The sequence below is a fragment of the Danio rerio genome, chromosome 5 (genome assembly GCF_049306965.1).
Source record: "Danio rerio strain Tuebingen ecotype United States chromosome 5, GRCz12tu, whole genome shotgun sequence".
NCBI lineage: Eukaryota > Metazoa > Chordata > Actinopteri > Cypriniformes > Danionidae > Danio > Danio rerio.
This window is the reverse complement of record NC_133180.1, coordinates 32,193,794-32,210,800: the sequence shown is the minus strand read 5'-3', so window position 1 is coordinate 32,210,800 and position 17,007 is coordinate 32,193,794. Positions and strand designations below refer to the sequence as shown.

General features: G+C 34.8%; 1 protein-coding gene across 3 annotated transcripts in view; it reads right to left on the bottom strand.

Moving 5' to 3' along the window:
- Positions 1-1,534: 1,534 nt before the first annotated feature.
- The window catches only part of si:dkey-220k22.1, a 112,150-nt gene continuing 96,677 nt past the window's right edge, over positions 1,535-17,007 (bottom strand). For 2 of the 3 annotated variants that reach the window (XR_012406912.1, XM_001336167.9), the window contains exons 5-6: positions 14,243-14,512; positions 1,535-3,522 (exon numbers count right to left, since the gene is read on the bottom strand). Coding sequence is in view for 1 of the 3 variants with exons in the window: in XM_001336167.9 (XP_001336203.4) it covers positions 3,077-3,522; positions 14,243-14,512 (716 nt within the window). In the remaining 2 variants the exon portion in view is untranslated. Of the gene's footprint in view, positions 3,523-11,977; positions 12,283-12,415; positions 14,513-17,007 lie in introns of those variants that run through there. The other variant, XR_012406911.1, reaches the window with a different exon arrangement.

Genomic DNA, 17,007 nt, shown 5'->3' with positions numbered 1-17,007 from the left:
TACATTTGTATCACTGTACACATTTAAGTTAGTGAGTTCTCTTGTATGAACACAAACACAAATATGTAAGCATTTTAAGTTTTTTTTAATTTTGAGAAGTTTTCAGGATATATTTTGTTATTTTGGGTACATTTGGTCACACCCATTTAATGAATGACCCTGTTAGAATACAAAAGTCTTTTTATTTCAAAATTATTGATCTTGGCATTCCAGAGATTTGTACAACACTGTTTATGCTCAGGTTAAAAACTCAGGGCTGGTTGCATTTAATATATATTTAATAAATAATATTAAGCTTGCCTGATAGCAGAGGTTCTTGAGGCAAGGTTCGTCTGAGGAAATTGTCTCCATTCACTCTGCACACAGCAAAGGCACAATGACCAGGAATAAAAGAGCGCACTGACTGACTGCTGATAATTAAAGAGCGCCTTTTTCTTCATTCCTGTATTTCATCTGTTTGCAGGGTTTAATAAAAAAAAATCTTTTTGACAAGTTGTTTTACTATAGTTTATGACAGAAAAGTTCTAATTTGGCCATCTTCTCTTAATCTAAGCCTTTTTAATGTCCATGGCATGATTTATGCACGTGATGTATGCAACATGTTTATATTAGTTTATATTGTTTACGTGGTGTATATTGCACTCTCTTCCTTTTGCTCTCTCGTTAACATGCTTAAATACTTGCGCTATACATGACAATATAAACGTTTTTTTTAGTCCTTATGTATGAAATTTAAGGTCTGGGACTCTGCTAAAGTCTGTTCTGAAATGACAGCGTCAGACTTGAGGACATTCGCGATGGTTCTTAATGATCCACGACTCGCATTGACAGGTAAAATATTCCATCTACCTGCTTACACTGCTGACACAATGTCAAAGATCTGATACATAACGGATACATTTTCAACATATGAACAAGGCCTGAACCTGATTTGAATAAATTGAAATCCATGTGATTTTTTCCTGTTTACACGCACATGCGCCTTATATCATCTATGCCACTCAGAAAAAAAAAAAAAAATCGGAATTGAGTCACTTGAACCATGCATGTAAATGCAGCTAAAAGGTGGTGTTGTAGTTACAATTACCTGCGGATTTTAGCCTTAGCACCACCAAGTGGTCAAACTACATAATTTTGTTTACTGTTACCTCAGAAACCTTTTATAATTGTTTTGTGCCCTACCCCTAACCCAATTGAAACTTTAACTTAATAATAATAACCAATTCGTTGATAATCTCGCTTCAAAATAATCTTTGATTTAGTTAAGACTGGGTCTTGGGTTATGCCAGATGGGAAAACTTTTGTTCAAACTGGCAGCATCATCATGCTGGTTGGGGTGAGACATAGTCATATTATAGACCGGGCAGATACAGTTCAATTTAGAATCTCTCTAAAATGCAGAATGTGAATCTGTAAATGAAAGACTGAATCAGAATGTGTGTCTTTGAAAATAAAAGTAGAAATAGGGTGTCAGTACTCTAAAAGAAACCATAATAATAATAATAATAAATAATAATCATAATAAAAGCACAAATTATATAGCAAAACTGACTTTTATTGAAATTCACAGAGTTAGTTGTGAATGAAGTGCATCATGCATACAGCACAATGCAACACAATGTGTTAAGACACTTGTGACGTTAGTCTCTATGTGTGCGCGCAAGTAAAATGAGACTCGTCACAACACGTACCAATACGATAGCAGCCTCCTCAAGACAACTATTCTGTACATCTAATATTTACATCATTGTATTTCAACATACATCGAAGGCCGACCGCTTCAGGACTGCGCAGATGGGGAGGGAGATAAAAGCAGATATTGAGTGATCTGAGATACAGACAGACATGATCTATTGCTCAAGTTTGGGCCTTCCAAGAAGAACTCAATCATTCACACCCTTTTTATGCCGTTTACATCACCTGATATATTTCCTGCCCACTTAGAATGGAATTCCAATGCTCAGCGCCCATAAACATACTCCCACACACTCAAACATGTGCACTTATTCATTCACTTAACCATTCACTCAACTTGTTTTAGCCTGTGCAAAACTAATGGCAGAGACTGATTACTGTCCTGTAGACATAACAGGCATTATTGCTCGTCTGAACATATTTCTTCGTCTGATCATATTTGTTGCCACACAATCTGACTGACAACACACATCATCAATCTGAGCGAGAGGTTCGTCTAAATAAATTAACCAAAACTGCTAAACTCTTACAACAAGACTGTTGCGTCAAGTCCATGCAAGGCAACACAAAGTCACCAAGGAAAATCTGGACTGAGGAGAATTTCCTGAAAATAAATAAAGCAGGTAAAAGTTCATACACCATCCTGTAAATCCACTAAAATCAAGGATAAGTCAGGCTTTCTCCATCTGAGACTGACACATCGATCCTCTTTGGCCTGATAAAAACAGATCATCCCTCCTTGGGATTTGCTTGGTCAAGAAAGTGTCTGCCAAAAAACAAATGCAGAAGTCCATCAGTATTCTCTATTTCCACTGCATAATATGCAGGCTAGCTCTCTACGCCAGGTCTAGTGTGATGCCGCCCCCTAAAGTCCTGCACATATAATAGCATACTTGAAGCAGAACACTAAAATCGGTGTGGTTTGCATGATCCATCCTGAGTTTGTCGAAATGTAGCATCCTCCCGTGTATTAAAAAAATCCACAGCATAAACAAAAGAAACGAGTCAATAGACGTAACTGCGTGTGTGCGAATGTGCAAAAAATGCTAATAAGCAGATGCATTTGATTGATCTCTTCACACACGATGAAATATCTCTCTCTTATTTCTCAAGTAGAAACGTTTCAGTGTTTGGTCCGTCACACATGTCTCCTCATTCTTTAAAACAGGAGGCAGGATGTTCCACTTGGCTTTTCAGTTGCCTTAGAGTGTTCCACATTTATAAATTTCTCATCTCTGTTGGGAGTGCTTGTGTAAATGTTTGTTTTGTGTCATAAAACTGATCTCCTTTTTCCATCAGTAAAAAAAACAACTGGGGTCCACATATCCACAATCTTCCCAGTGTCAGGCATAGCAGCCTAGTTTCTGACCATAAACACCAGTTATACTTTATACAAACTTCCAGGACCAGTTAAAGCAAGCTGTCCGTTGCCCATGTCGCTCACTTCGTCCTCTAAAAGCCCTGAAATGTCAGCGTTCGGTATGCTGTCGTGATAGCTGCTGAAGCTAATGTTGTCCTCCTTCAGCTCAATAGTCCAGAATGGGGCGTTCAGTTTGCGGTTCTGGTATTCTCTGTAAGTGTAAACACCACCCACCACCGCCAACAGAGCTATCACTACTATGATGATGACGGCTAGGATGATAATGTTGAACTGGTTCCAGGGAAGTGGCGTGACTGTTGTGGTGGTGGTGGTGGTGTTGGGGGTTGAGCTGGCCAGGCTGCTCAGCAGAGCGGTAGTGCTGGTGAATTGTGTTGTAGCATTGGGGCTGGAGGTCATGGTGGTGTAGAGAAACCAGCCGGTAGTGCTTGAAGGAGTAGTGTGGACAACTATGGACAGGGTGAGAGAGAAAGAAGGACAGTTTGAGACATTACATATCTAATATACAACGTTTATCCAGAAGAATTGAATTCATTGCACTCCAGTGGTTTTGCAGTGATATGGTGTGAAAAGTAGGGTTTCCTGCATGGCTGCTACTGAAAATGTGAGTTTGCAGTTTGTGCTGAATGTGGTGAGACGAAAAGGCTGAGCATCCTGACATAATAGCAAAGAAAGCATGTCTTTACACTGATTTTTATATTACTTTGTTGGTGGGTTGCATGCAAAAAAGAAACATAAACCAAACTAATAAAAACCAAACAAATGAAAACCAAATAGGGTGTTTCCAAATGAGTATGATTCACAACTCTCAGTTGACAGTTCTTGCAGTAACATTGAAAAGGTTACTCTTCTGAATCAGCATGACAGATGTTTTGCTGAACCTCTGACTCACAAGCTATCATTGCTTTCACTTTCTCTAAGAAAGAAAGGAAAAAAATACAGTATATGTACACAAACACTCACACATCGATATATGTTAAAAAGTAAGAGAGCAAATGTAAACTCTGCAAACTAATGATGTTGTTAAAAAATACCTGCATTCAGAAGTTTTTTTTCCACACCAATAGAAGTTTATTTTTGAAGTTCTAACTTCAAAAGTGCTTATCCATCCATCCATCCATCCATCCATTTATTTATTTATTTATTTATTTATTTATTTATAATTATTAAACAGGAAAAGATTAAAAGATAATCGGGCCTGACTCAGTATGAATGCTGTTTTTCAGCAGGTTCTTGCTCTGCAGAACATAAAAACAGACTGACATCTCATCCATCAACACAGTACAAACAATCACCAAACATATAAAATAAAGAAAAGCAGGCTACTATCTCAGTGGCTACAGAGATAGTTGACCATCAGATGACGAGCATGGGATTTTTAAAAAAGTCTCAGTGCTGGTATTGTTTTGAGATGTTGTGGGATCTCATTCCAGGCTTTTGTGAAAACATAAAAGAAAGATCTCTGTCCATAACAGTTTTTAAAAGCCGGCACTGGCAAACATCCGTTTGTTACAGATCTGGTGGAACGATCCGTCCTTGTGTTGAGTTTTGGTACCAAAGCACAAAGGGCTGCTGAGGTAGGGCTATTTAAAATTTGATAGTACAGTTTAATACCTGTGTTCATAATGTAGTTTTGAAATGTTAAAGCCTTAGAAAGTGATAGAGCAAAACAGTGATGTGTCCATCCAGAAAGTCTGTTGTGGATTTATAGGCCCTATTGTACAGTCTAGCTATTGGCTCCAAGATATCGTTTATTGTGAGAGACCAAATAGGCAGACAGTAAGAAAAGGTAGACAAGATTATGGCATGCAGATAAGTTTCTGAAACAGAAAAAGACAAATTTGTCCTAATTTTGCCATAAACAAACAGCTTTTGTTTCAGCTTTTTATAAACATTTTCAACATGGTTACAATAAGTGAGGTGAGAGTCCAGACTGATTCCCAAATATTGATATGTGGATACAATGGAAAGTTTTTGATTTGAGAAAGTGAGGATATGGGATATGGATAATTTTCTCCTATAGGTGAATAAAAGTACATACATTCTGTTTTCTAAACCTTAATAGTCAAATGATTGTCTTGCATCCATCCGTCCGTCCGTCCGTCCGTCCGTCCGTCCGTCCGTCCGTCCGTCCGTCCGTCCGTCCGTCCGTCCGTCCGTCCGTCCGTCCGTCCATCCATCCATCCATCCATCCATCCATCCATCCATCCATCCATCTTTCTATCTATCTATCTATCTATCTATCTATCTATCTATCTATCTATCTATCTATCTATCTATCTATCTATCTATCTATCTATCTATCTATCTATCTATCTATCTATCTATCTATCTATCTATCTACCCAGATCTTTAGATTTCTTTAAAATTGGTATTTATCAAAGAATGAAAATGCAAAGCACACTGCAAACAAATAAAAGAACCAGAAACGACAAATGAAAATGCCACTGAAAGAGAATTCAGATGAAGGGATTGAAAAAGAGTGAGAGCAGTAAGAGCATGCGGAGGGCTGATCTAGTGTGATGCACAGAACAGATGCCGCACACTGGAGGAAGGTTCAGTGGCAGGAGCGATTCTATCTGTTCAGCACAACAGACAATGTCACACAGTACTCGGTGTACATAAAGACTAAAAACCTACCTCAGAAAACATGAGGTTCATTATGCTGTTTTATTTTAGCAAAATTCTAAGTATACTTTTATAATACTTTCATTTTTTAATTGGATAATTCACCCCAAAATGGAAATTTGCAGTTAACTCAACCTCGAGACATCCGTGAGTTTTTTTTCTCCAGTAAAAAATAATAAAGCTTTTTTTGAGCTAAAACTGTGATGCTTAGTGATTCATAAAATGAAAGTCAACACTTTGAGAGGCACAAAAAATATTACCAGTGCCTGCTGATGATACACTGAGGTCTTATAAAGGAAAATTACCATAAAACTGAATATTATTACAGTGAAATTACCTGTATTACCAATATTAAGCCACAGTGTCTGCCAGCAGTCCTCCTGAGTGAGGTTTACTTCACAATCAAATCATTCTTTTGAACTAAATCCTTTTACAGAACTGGATGAACCAGTTCACCAAGTCAAACTGGCCCATCTAAAACAGTTTGCAGATTGAGCCTGCACAAACATAGAAGTTACCCAATCAAAGTAACTGTCTGGCTTGTCTCCTTTTTAGACAAGCCAGACAGTTACTCTGATTTAAACAGCCAATATAACTGTATATATGACTCAATAATTCGGACGAATGAGTTACTAAAAAATGAAATCAAGTAGGTATGCTCATAATAACAGATTCAGTGTTAACCAAAAGGGTGCGTTTTTTACTGATTAATGGTATCAGTTAAAAGGTTAAAAAATATTATGTTTAGTATTCTTTTTAATTGGCTGCATAAACGTGCAAAAGATATTTGTTAATTTACGGGATGAAAACACGTGCAACCACACATGCCTACAGACATTTTTTGCCAAAGAAGCAAAATGAAAGAAGAATATTGCTGGTCAAAGTTTGACACAATGTTGATACAACCAACAAACAAACCTTATTTCCGTTTGTAAATTAACAGTTATTAACAGTTCTTATACAATATCTATTTTTAAAATAGCCAACATAATCTATGAATCAAACAAATTCAAAGATTTTTTTTTATTTTTGCATAATGACAACTCTGAACCATAATGAAGCTTTCATTTCATAGCTTATAAAACATGTGCGGAAATTAATGCAATATCATATGTAAATACCAAAATAGTTATATGCTATAGGAGCCTATAGTTTACAAAAAGTCAACATATGAGCCTGGTCATTGTCTTTTATCACGTGCACATGAACCATGAGTGAGAGAAAATAAAACCACACAAAATCTAAGATAAAACCAGACGTTAAAGACATAATCTTTAAACTAATGACTTCTATTAAAAATGTCGACAGAAGTTTGTGCTATAATAATAACAACAGCAGAGCATTAATTAAATGCATATTTTCCGATTTTGCAATCGATTTGAGGTAGCCTAATATTTTTATTTGAGGAAGAAAAAAACATATGATGGGAAAAAACAATTTATGGTGGTTCTTAAAAAAGATTCAGTCAGTGTTTTTATTTTGTAATCTAAATTTGTGATTTAAGTGAAAAATATCTATGGCAGAAGTTTTTATTTATTTATTTTTTCTATGCTGTTGGAAATGCAGCAGGTGCGTGAAGATGCTGTTTTTATGTCCTGTTGTTAATATGTTTGCATGTTAAAATAAATTAGTATTTTAAAATGCAATATTTAATGTGTCAGACACAAAATAGACATCAATTATTTTGTTTAATTAAATAATAATTTATTATTAATCTGACCAGTTAGAGGTTAATATGCGGTTAGTGAGCGGCAATTATCGGGATGGCAAAATTAACCAAAATGAGCATCCTTTAAATCAAGCATTTAAATTAAGGGGTGAAATTAAAGTGTTTATGTAAATGTTTTTACATTTATGTAAAAAAGTGAATTAGTAAAGACCAGTTTATTCACTGTACATGTTTTAGAAATGCAAAATGTCTGTATCACTAACGGGTGTTTTGATAATATACATGGGCCAAAATTTGAAGTAGATCAAAAAAAAAGTGTATTGAAAAATGCTGTTGACTACTACAATTGTGTATGCTACATCATTAAGTAAATAGGTAATCATTTAAAGTTGTGCATTTGGTAGATGCTTTTATATTTAAAGTAACTTACATTGTATTAAATGTACACATTTTATCAGCTGTTTTATGAGAATCAAACCCATAACCTTAGTGTTGCTAGTGCCATGATGTTCTATTTAATGTTGCTTAGTTACGTGCCCTGTCAATCACTTTGGCACATCATCCACATTTCATTCATATTTAATCGTATCCGCATTTAGCACTAATCAAATTCAAGTCCAATGCAATGTACTGTGGCCAATTTTAGCCATTATTGTACGAAAGGTTCTGTACTTACCATCTGGCTAATTTGGAATTTCAACATAGTATAATTTGGGATATACAAATTAAAATTTGAATACTATTTAGGAGGAATGGTATGCAAACTGAGACGCAGAATACAAATGAATATAATTTGCATATGTTGTTCTGTTAGTTTAGCATTATATGAGGATATTATCGGTGAACGGCAACATGGTGGTCCTGTAGCAGCAGAACATCTGGAGAAGAAGGTTTTATTGTTGGCTGAGGGGAAAGATTGACAAAAAGAAAGAGCAGATTTGGCTGATGTACTAAAATGATAAATCACTTTCATCCTCCTCTTTCCTCTTTCCCCCTGTGCTCCATGCTTACTGTTTGTCTGCTGGACTAAGGCTGCCTTAGGGAATCAAACTCTTGTGATATGTCCTCCTACAGTACGCTAGTGGTAGAATCATACAAACGGATGTTGTGAGTCAGAAACCTTATCTGGGATTAGTCATTTAACAACACATCCTCTCTTCCCCTTTCTGAAAACCACAGCCATTTAACACGCAAACTATTAATACAACTATTGCAATCAAAAGTATACACTCTTCCTGCTCACACAGCAAATCTTGGAAAGCCGAAAAACATCAAGATCCTTATGATGCAACACTGTACGTCAATGTACGGTAAGAGATTAGCAAAACTGAAACTGCAGTGAATGCATGGAGAAATTAAATCAACATGTCCATGACACACAGAGAGAGAGAGAGAGAGAGAGAGAGAGAGAGAGAGAGAGAGAGAGAGAGAGCCCCAAATACACCACGACTAGAGAAATATTTTTCCCCCAATTTGAAACATTGATCAGTTTATTTTTTAATTTAAATGACTCAGAAAAACTTTACCATATACTCGGAGAGGACGAATTGACATTTAGACTAGCTGCAAAATATGTATATACCCTACACACCATAAGAAATGGTTAATGTAAACTCATGTATCTTATTTAAATAATTTAAACTTTTGATTATTATTATTATTATTATATTTATCAAATGTATTGTTTTTTTGTGTTTTTTTTGTGTGTGTCATTATATCTTATCTGTATTACTATTAATTTTTCAATGGTTTTAATGTTTCATATTTGAAGTGCTTTGGCAATACTGTACTTAATGTCATGCCAATAAAGCAACTTGAACTTGAACTTGAACTAGAGAGAGAGAGAGAGAGAGAGAGAGAAATACAGTTCATTATTATTTATTATTAATGTTTTATCCTAAAAATTGTCTAAATATACTGTTAGTTATTGTGTTTTCCCCCTTAATTAGATAATTTGTTTTCATGTATTGCTCAGGATAATTGAGTACACCCCATTTTGAAAATGAATATTTTTCTCCATTTCTCAGTGAATCTAGGCAATGTATTTTGGTGCATTTAAACAAAACAGATTGATTAAACAGATATATTTATTAAAATCATATTTTAGTCACCAAACATATTAATAAATTGAAAGATAATACAATTAAATTCAAGCTAAATGTAGCAAAACCCCCCCAAAAAAATTTCAGCTAAATTTTAATTTTTAATTTTATTTCTCTTTTATAAATGAAAAAACATAGATTTCTCTTTTATAAATTTGTATTGAATATTTTTCTATAACATTTACAGTAAATTTAGGTTTACTAGTTTTTAGGCCGTTATTGTAAGTTATTTTGTTAGATTAGCTTTAGATTTGGCTTAAGTACTGACTAATCTAATGTATATGCACAAATATAATATTTCATAGCTTCCTTTTAAAAAAATGTGTATTTAAAAGACAGACTTGTGAGGGGTGTACTATATGCAGAGCACTGTGTATCATTTGTTTTCATGAGAGCCAGTGGAGAAAACTTTTCTCTTTCATCTTTTTAAACCTCATATAAGTTTTTTTCTTTCTTATTTGAATATGTATTTATCTAAATTATAATTGTGTGTTTTGATTTTGTTCAGTTTTGTTTTTTCCTTTTCTGTATGTATTTACACTACTCAAAAGTTTACACTAGGTCAAAAGTTTAAGGTCAGTAGGATTTTTAAATGTTTTAAAATTAGCTTCTGTTGCTCACCAAGTCTACATTTATTTATTAAAAAATACAGTACAAATTGTAAAATTGTTAAATGTTATTGATCTATAAAACAATTGTTCAAAAGTAGTGGTTAATATAATATCATATCATATAATAATATAATATAAATATAATAATATATAATAATTAATTTAATTGATTTTAAAGATGAATTTTCAGCTTCATTATTCCAGTCTGCAGAGTCACATGATCCTTCAGAAATCACTCCTATATAAATTATTATTATTATTATTCATTTATTTTCTTTTCGGCTTAGTCCCTTTATTAATCAGGGGCCGCCACAGCGGAATGAACCGCCAACTTATCAAGCCTATGTTCTATGCATTGGATGCCCTTCCAGCTGCAACCCATCACTGGGAAACATCCAGACACAACCATTTACACACACTCATACACCACAGCCAATTTAACTTACCTAATTCACCTGTACGGAATGTCTTTGGACCTGTGGGGGAAACTGGAGCACCCGGAGGAAACCCACGCAAATGCAGGGAGAACATGCAAACTTTACACAGAAATGCCAACTGACCCAGCCGAGGCTCTACCCACTGCGCCACCACATCACCCCATTATTATTATTATTATTATAATTAATGGTAATCGTAATAAAAGCAATAATGACTAGAGTGATCATTTCTTCTACATACAACAAGAAAGGAGTTATAAATACTTTTAATAAACATTTAACAATTTATCTCTTTTTTATTTAATAAATGCCACCTTGATAAACAGTATAATTTTCTTAAAAAGGAAAAAGAAAAAAAAACTGACCCCCAACTTTTGACCGGTAGTGTATATATTATATAATCATTATGATTTTATTAACTGTTTATGTAATCTGCAATGCTTTGGCAATACTTGATGAGTCATGCCAATAAAACACTTGTCTCCAGTATAAGTCAGATACAGTACATTATGGCCTGTTCATAACAGGGATAATTATTGAATTATGAATTCTAATTAACAATGTAAATTTTAAATTTAAGATTTCACACCACAGTTCTAATAACAGTGCAACATGGAGACAATATTAGTGAAACCAGTATGAGAATAAGTTGTTTTCCAGCTGTTTAAACATTAAAAACTGACAATCGCATTTACATTCCTTTAAATTACTAGAACCACACCAGCTACAGTACCTACACTACCCTTTTGCTCGCCTGAATTGATGCAATGTTCCATAATACTAAATATTATGGCCTTTACTTATTAAGCTGCTTTGACACAATCTCCATTACAAAAGTTCTAAAATAGATAAAAAAACTGTGACTTTTATCTTTAAAAAAACAAATTAAGATTATTTTGATGAAATCTGAGTGCTCTCTGATGCTGCATAGACAGCAAGGGTCATAATATATTACAATTTTATGAAGCGACAAGACTACTTTTGTGATTTACATTTTCACAGAGAGGATGCTCTGCTTTTTTGCCCAGTATTACTTATACAAACCAGAATATACAGTGACGTGCGCTGAGGTTTGTGGCTGGGGAGGCATTGACACTTTCAGAGTCAGATTTACAAACATATCCACCTGATATATTTGCCAACTACCAATTTTGTTTTATATCTCATATATCACCATTTTTTCTATACACATAGCAGGTATATATTGGTCCAAGGAAGAATGTAAAATGTATAGCGGTTCAGCATGCCTCTAAAAGATATCCATCTGGATGCTTCAGACAGCCTATAACATGCGACACACACAGCACCATGGAGGCTGTGCAGGTTCTCTCTCTCTACTGCCTGCCTCACCTCATGTCTTTTCAGTGCGGCTGTATGTCAGATCCTAATACTAAATAAGTGATATTCGTGAAATACATTACAATTATATGGAAAATGAGGACACATAATAAAAATGTCTACAATGTATAAAAAAAATTTAACAAAGCATTACATTGATAGCATACACAGAGTAAGCAAAAGGCATGCGCTCAAGCCAGTTTGCAAGGGATTGTGCAGTCTGATGTGAGGCACAGCTTGGGCTGCCTCACCTCACTACCTACGCTGTAACTGAACAGAAAATAAAACAAAATACAGTGATTTTGATTATAAAGTAATTGGAATTATTTGAATCATACATAAACTGCATTTATAGCACAGATCAGTGGACAAAAAACTATTTTATCAATAGTATACATCTCATGATGGCAGGTGAGGATAATGACTAACCGCATGTCCCTTATACAGACATCAGCAGGCTGATATATTGCTCTCATTAGTGCATATCAAAAACTGATATTAAAGAGAAGAAATTGTTGAATAAAATCCTTGTTTTTTTTTTTTTTTTTTTTGTGCACAAAAACATTCTCGTAGCTTCATAAAATTACAGTTGAACCATCAAGGAGACATGGATTTATGAACTATCCCTTTCAAGAGTATTAGCATTTAAAGTAGCAGATGACAGAACTGCAGCATGCTCTTAATTAACAGAACATTACAAGTTATTGTGGATGGTAATGTCTAAACGGGACATTTACTTATCATTTGCTTCACAATACTCTTTTAATGCTAATTTTATTCATAAAATCTAGAATGGAAAATGTTTGTTGACAACCTTTTTTCATGAAGACATGACGCCATCATTAAATAATTACTGTGACTATATCAACATGCAATATTGCTGACAAAAAGGCAACATTTAATAAGGCAATACTATTTTAACATGCTTGTCGTACAAGCTTGTGGTTGCCAGATGTCAAGTCAAAATGTTATAATCAGAGACTTTCTTTTAAAACAAGTTTTGCTTAATTTTTCTAATGTGGCATGGCGTATTTCACTGCAGAAACAGAACAGATTATCAGATATTATCAATCATCTTTTAGATATTAGCAATTACTATAGAGGTTTTATGTTCCAATTAATGTGTAATAGAGCACAAGCCTCTTGCACTGTATGTGATTAAATCTAAGATTAAACCTAGTCAGTGATGAACTTTAATTAATGCAAACATAATTCACACTAATTAACTATATAAATGCTCTTGAGCAACACATATGTAAGTCTTTTTGTTGTAGTCTTGAAAAAATAACATTGATGAAATTCAGAATTATTGGAACAACAATTAGGAATTTCACAGCTTTTCGTTATGAAACATTTTGTGATGTAAAGCAGCGGTTCCCAACAGGGGGTTGCGGCCCACAAGGGCCTGGCGCAGTAGATAGTGCTGTCGCCTCACAGCAAGAAGGTCACTGGGTCGCTAGTTTGAGCCTTGGCTTGGTCAGTTCAGTTGCCGTTTTTGTGTGGAGTTTGCATGTTCTCCCTGCATACGCATAGGTTTCCTCCGAGTGCTCCGGTTTCCCCCACAGTCCAAAGACATGCAATACAGGTGAATTGGGAAGGCTAAATTGTCCGTAGTGTACTAGTGTGTATGTTTGTGTGTGTGTGTGTGAATGAGTGTGTGTGGATGTTTCCCAGAGATGGGTTGTGGCTGGAAGGGCATTCGCTGCGTAATAACGTGTTAGATAAGTTGGCTGTTCATTCCGCTGTAAAAAAAAGGCACTAAACCGAAAAGAAAATGAATGAATGAATGAATGAATGAATGTATTGAAATTTATGACATTAGTTGGCTAACAATGGTGTTCAGAAATGCATCACTAGGTGAGTTGTTTGATTTGGGTGGTGTTCACTTGCACTGGTTCGACAAAAGCGGCCGTTCCTTGCGCCACCTGGTGGATATCGCGTAAAGCACAAGCATTTTTGTTTTTCAAAATGAAAAGGCGGCCTTTGCTGCTGCAGCACTGTGTGTGACTGCGTGTGACAAATTGCAGCACTACGAGTAAAGAAACGCATATTCTCAGTGGCTACATCTGTAATTCACAATACTAAATAAGGTATAAAAAACATTAAAAAACAGGTGTCTAAACTGACTGTTCTTATGGATGGAAAAAGCGATGATTCAGAAGAAAATCAATTCTCCAGTCTCAAACATTAGAAATCATCAATCAGAGCAAAATATTCTTGATTACAGCTTTAAGAGCATGGCAAAAAATGACAATTTTTATTAACTGAAATGTTGCCATTTGTAAAAAAGAAACCTGTGATATAAATGAATGATACCAAAGTCCTATTATTCCCACACTCCTATATCATCACTATGCATTTTATCTGAAATGAATGTCAGTCACCTGTAGGAGTGCAGTTTCTGGCAAGCGGGTCTCCGGTGAAGCCGTCTGCACAGCGCTCACAGTGTGGCCCTGTGCTGTTATTGATGCAGCTCAGGCAGTAGCCCGTGTCCGGATGACAGATACGAGGGGACAAGCGGGGGTCTCCGTTCCCGCTGCAGTTACAGGGCAGGCAGATGCTGTCAGCGTTGTAGAAGCCATCACTACACTGCTCACAGTTGGGACCCTGGTACTCTGGCTTACACTGGACACAGTAAGGCTGGCCCCTTGAGTCTAAACACATATGGAGAGAGAGAGAGAGAGAGAGAGAGAAGAGAGAGAGAGAGAAAGAGAGAGAGAGAGAGAGAGAGTGAGAGAGAGAAGAGAGAGAGAGAGAGAGAGAGAGAAAAAAGATGGGATTGAGGAAAAAAGATGAGAATGAATTAAAGACACAGAATATATATATACACTTTAAAAATTCAAGTACACTGAAAAAAAATGATTTATTGGATTTATTAATTTTTTAAGGTAAGTTGTTGCAATGTGGGCTAAATTTAAACAAGCAAATTAAGTTTACTTAATGAGTTTACTTAAAAACATTATCAAGTTTTATGTATTTGAATTCAGCCCATATAAATTGTTTGCATCCACTTACCTTAAAAAATAGTAAATCCAATTAGTCATTTTTTTATGGTTATTAAAGTTATATTTAATGAAATCCCAATAGGACTTCTGATAGACTGCCATTTTGAGACGCAGAGCTCGTTTTGCCACCAGATGGCAGAATGTTTTAAGGATGAGAAGAGCAGCATGGTCTTTGTTTATATTAACCTATATTGAGTGTTTGGATAAAACCATTAACCTCTGGTCATTTTTGCAGTTAAAAATCGCATATCCTTTGTATACAAGTTTAGATTAAGGGCAAAACTTGATATATAAAAAGGCCCATTATTTCTTAAAAAGATAGTTCACAAAAAAAAATAAAAATAAAAATAAGAAAGAAAATTCTGTGTGCATTTACTCAGCCTTAACAAGTTACGTTCTTCTCTTGACCTTTAGCATTTTTGGTTATTATTTTCCAACATTTTTCAAAATATATTTTTTATGCTCATTATAAAAAAAGAAACTTAAAGCTCTGGAACTACTTTCATTTTAAATTATGATGACAAGACATGCACACAAAGAAAAACTACTGCTAAAAGTCTTCACCAGAACGTTTGCAATGAAAAGCAGGAAGTAGATAAACAAACTGAACGGTAAATAGAAACATGTGCTTTAAAAACCTGCTTTGCTTGAAGACGACTCATTGTGAAGATGAACATCAGATAACATTTGGCAGATGAATAAGAGAACTGCCGTTTGTCGCATAAACGAGTGAAAGATGATACTTTGCATTTGTCCGATGTCCACAGGTAGCAGTGTAACAACATGACTCAATGCATAGGTGTGTGTGTATTTTATTTCTAATACAGTTAACAGCACAAAAATACTGTCTTGAAGTGAACCCACAGCTCTTCTGTATTCATTGGTCAGAATTATCACACAAACGGTGGATGCTAATAATAAACGAATAATGTGACCTGCCACTGCAATTAAACTGCTTGCAACCAAATGTGACATCATAAAATCAGCATGATGATTATATGACTGCTGGGAAAGCACTGAGGAAATACTGAAACATTTATAACATACTTTATACATTTTCTAAAGTACCTGAAAGCAAATAGATAAACACTGATCATTCTGAAGAGCAATTTCACAATGCAGGACAATTTCAGCGTCAATTGGATATCATCTAGTGCTCATTTATAATGAGAAAAAAGGACTAATGAGCATGAAGAGGTGATTTTAAAATCAATGATGAGCACAACAACTTGACTATATAAAAAACTCTCTTTTTTTAGGCAGAAGTACTTGGTAGACTGAGACAGAATCTGTTGTTTATTAAATTTTTCTGCACAGCATTTTTAGAATCATTTATGGTTATTAGTCAACACAATGGTTTTGAATCTTAATAGAGTAAATATTATTTTAATTAAAATTATTCCTGTGATGGCAAAGCTGTTTTCAATACCCATTTCTCCCGTTTTCAATGATCAGTCCCATGTTAATTAAGAATTAATTCTAATACGCTGTAATAATAATAATAATAATGTCTAATAATATCTGTTGCTTCAGAAAAAAATCATCTTATTTTGTTTCCTATTTATAATCAGTGTAGAAAACAGCTGTGTGCTTAGAGTAAATTATACATTTCAGAAATTAGCAACAGCATTTGATTTAGCTATCTTTATTTGATATTTGACATTCTTGCTGAATAAAAGTTTTAAATTCTTAAACAGAGAAACGTAGCGCCCCCAAACATTTATATGATATTATAAAGTACAGTAGTATGTACTGTATATACAGTAATGACTTCACAAAGTAAGAAAGTAGACATAACCTGCTTACTGTTACCTTAAAATTTGAGATATAAAAATGATGGTATGGTACATTCTTCAGCTTTAATGTCAGAATTCAACAAGTTTAATTCATTCACTATTCATTTTACTGAACAAACTGTCATGCTATTCTTGCAGTAAAAAAAGGCAATGCAGTTTTTTTTAAAAGGGCACCTATTTTAGCCCTTTTTCAAGATTTAAAATACACCTTTTGTGTCTAAAGACTGTGTCTGTAAGTTTCAGCTCAAAACTTTCCCAAAACTTTTGGGTTTCAACACCCATCAGATTATTTATTATACCTTTTAGAATGTTGGCATTTTCTGCTCTGAACACAAGCTGTTTTTGTGG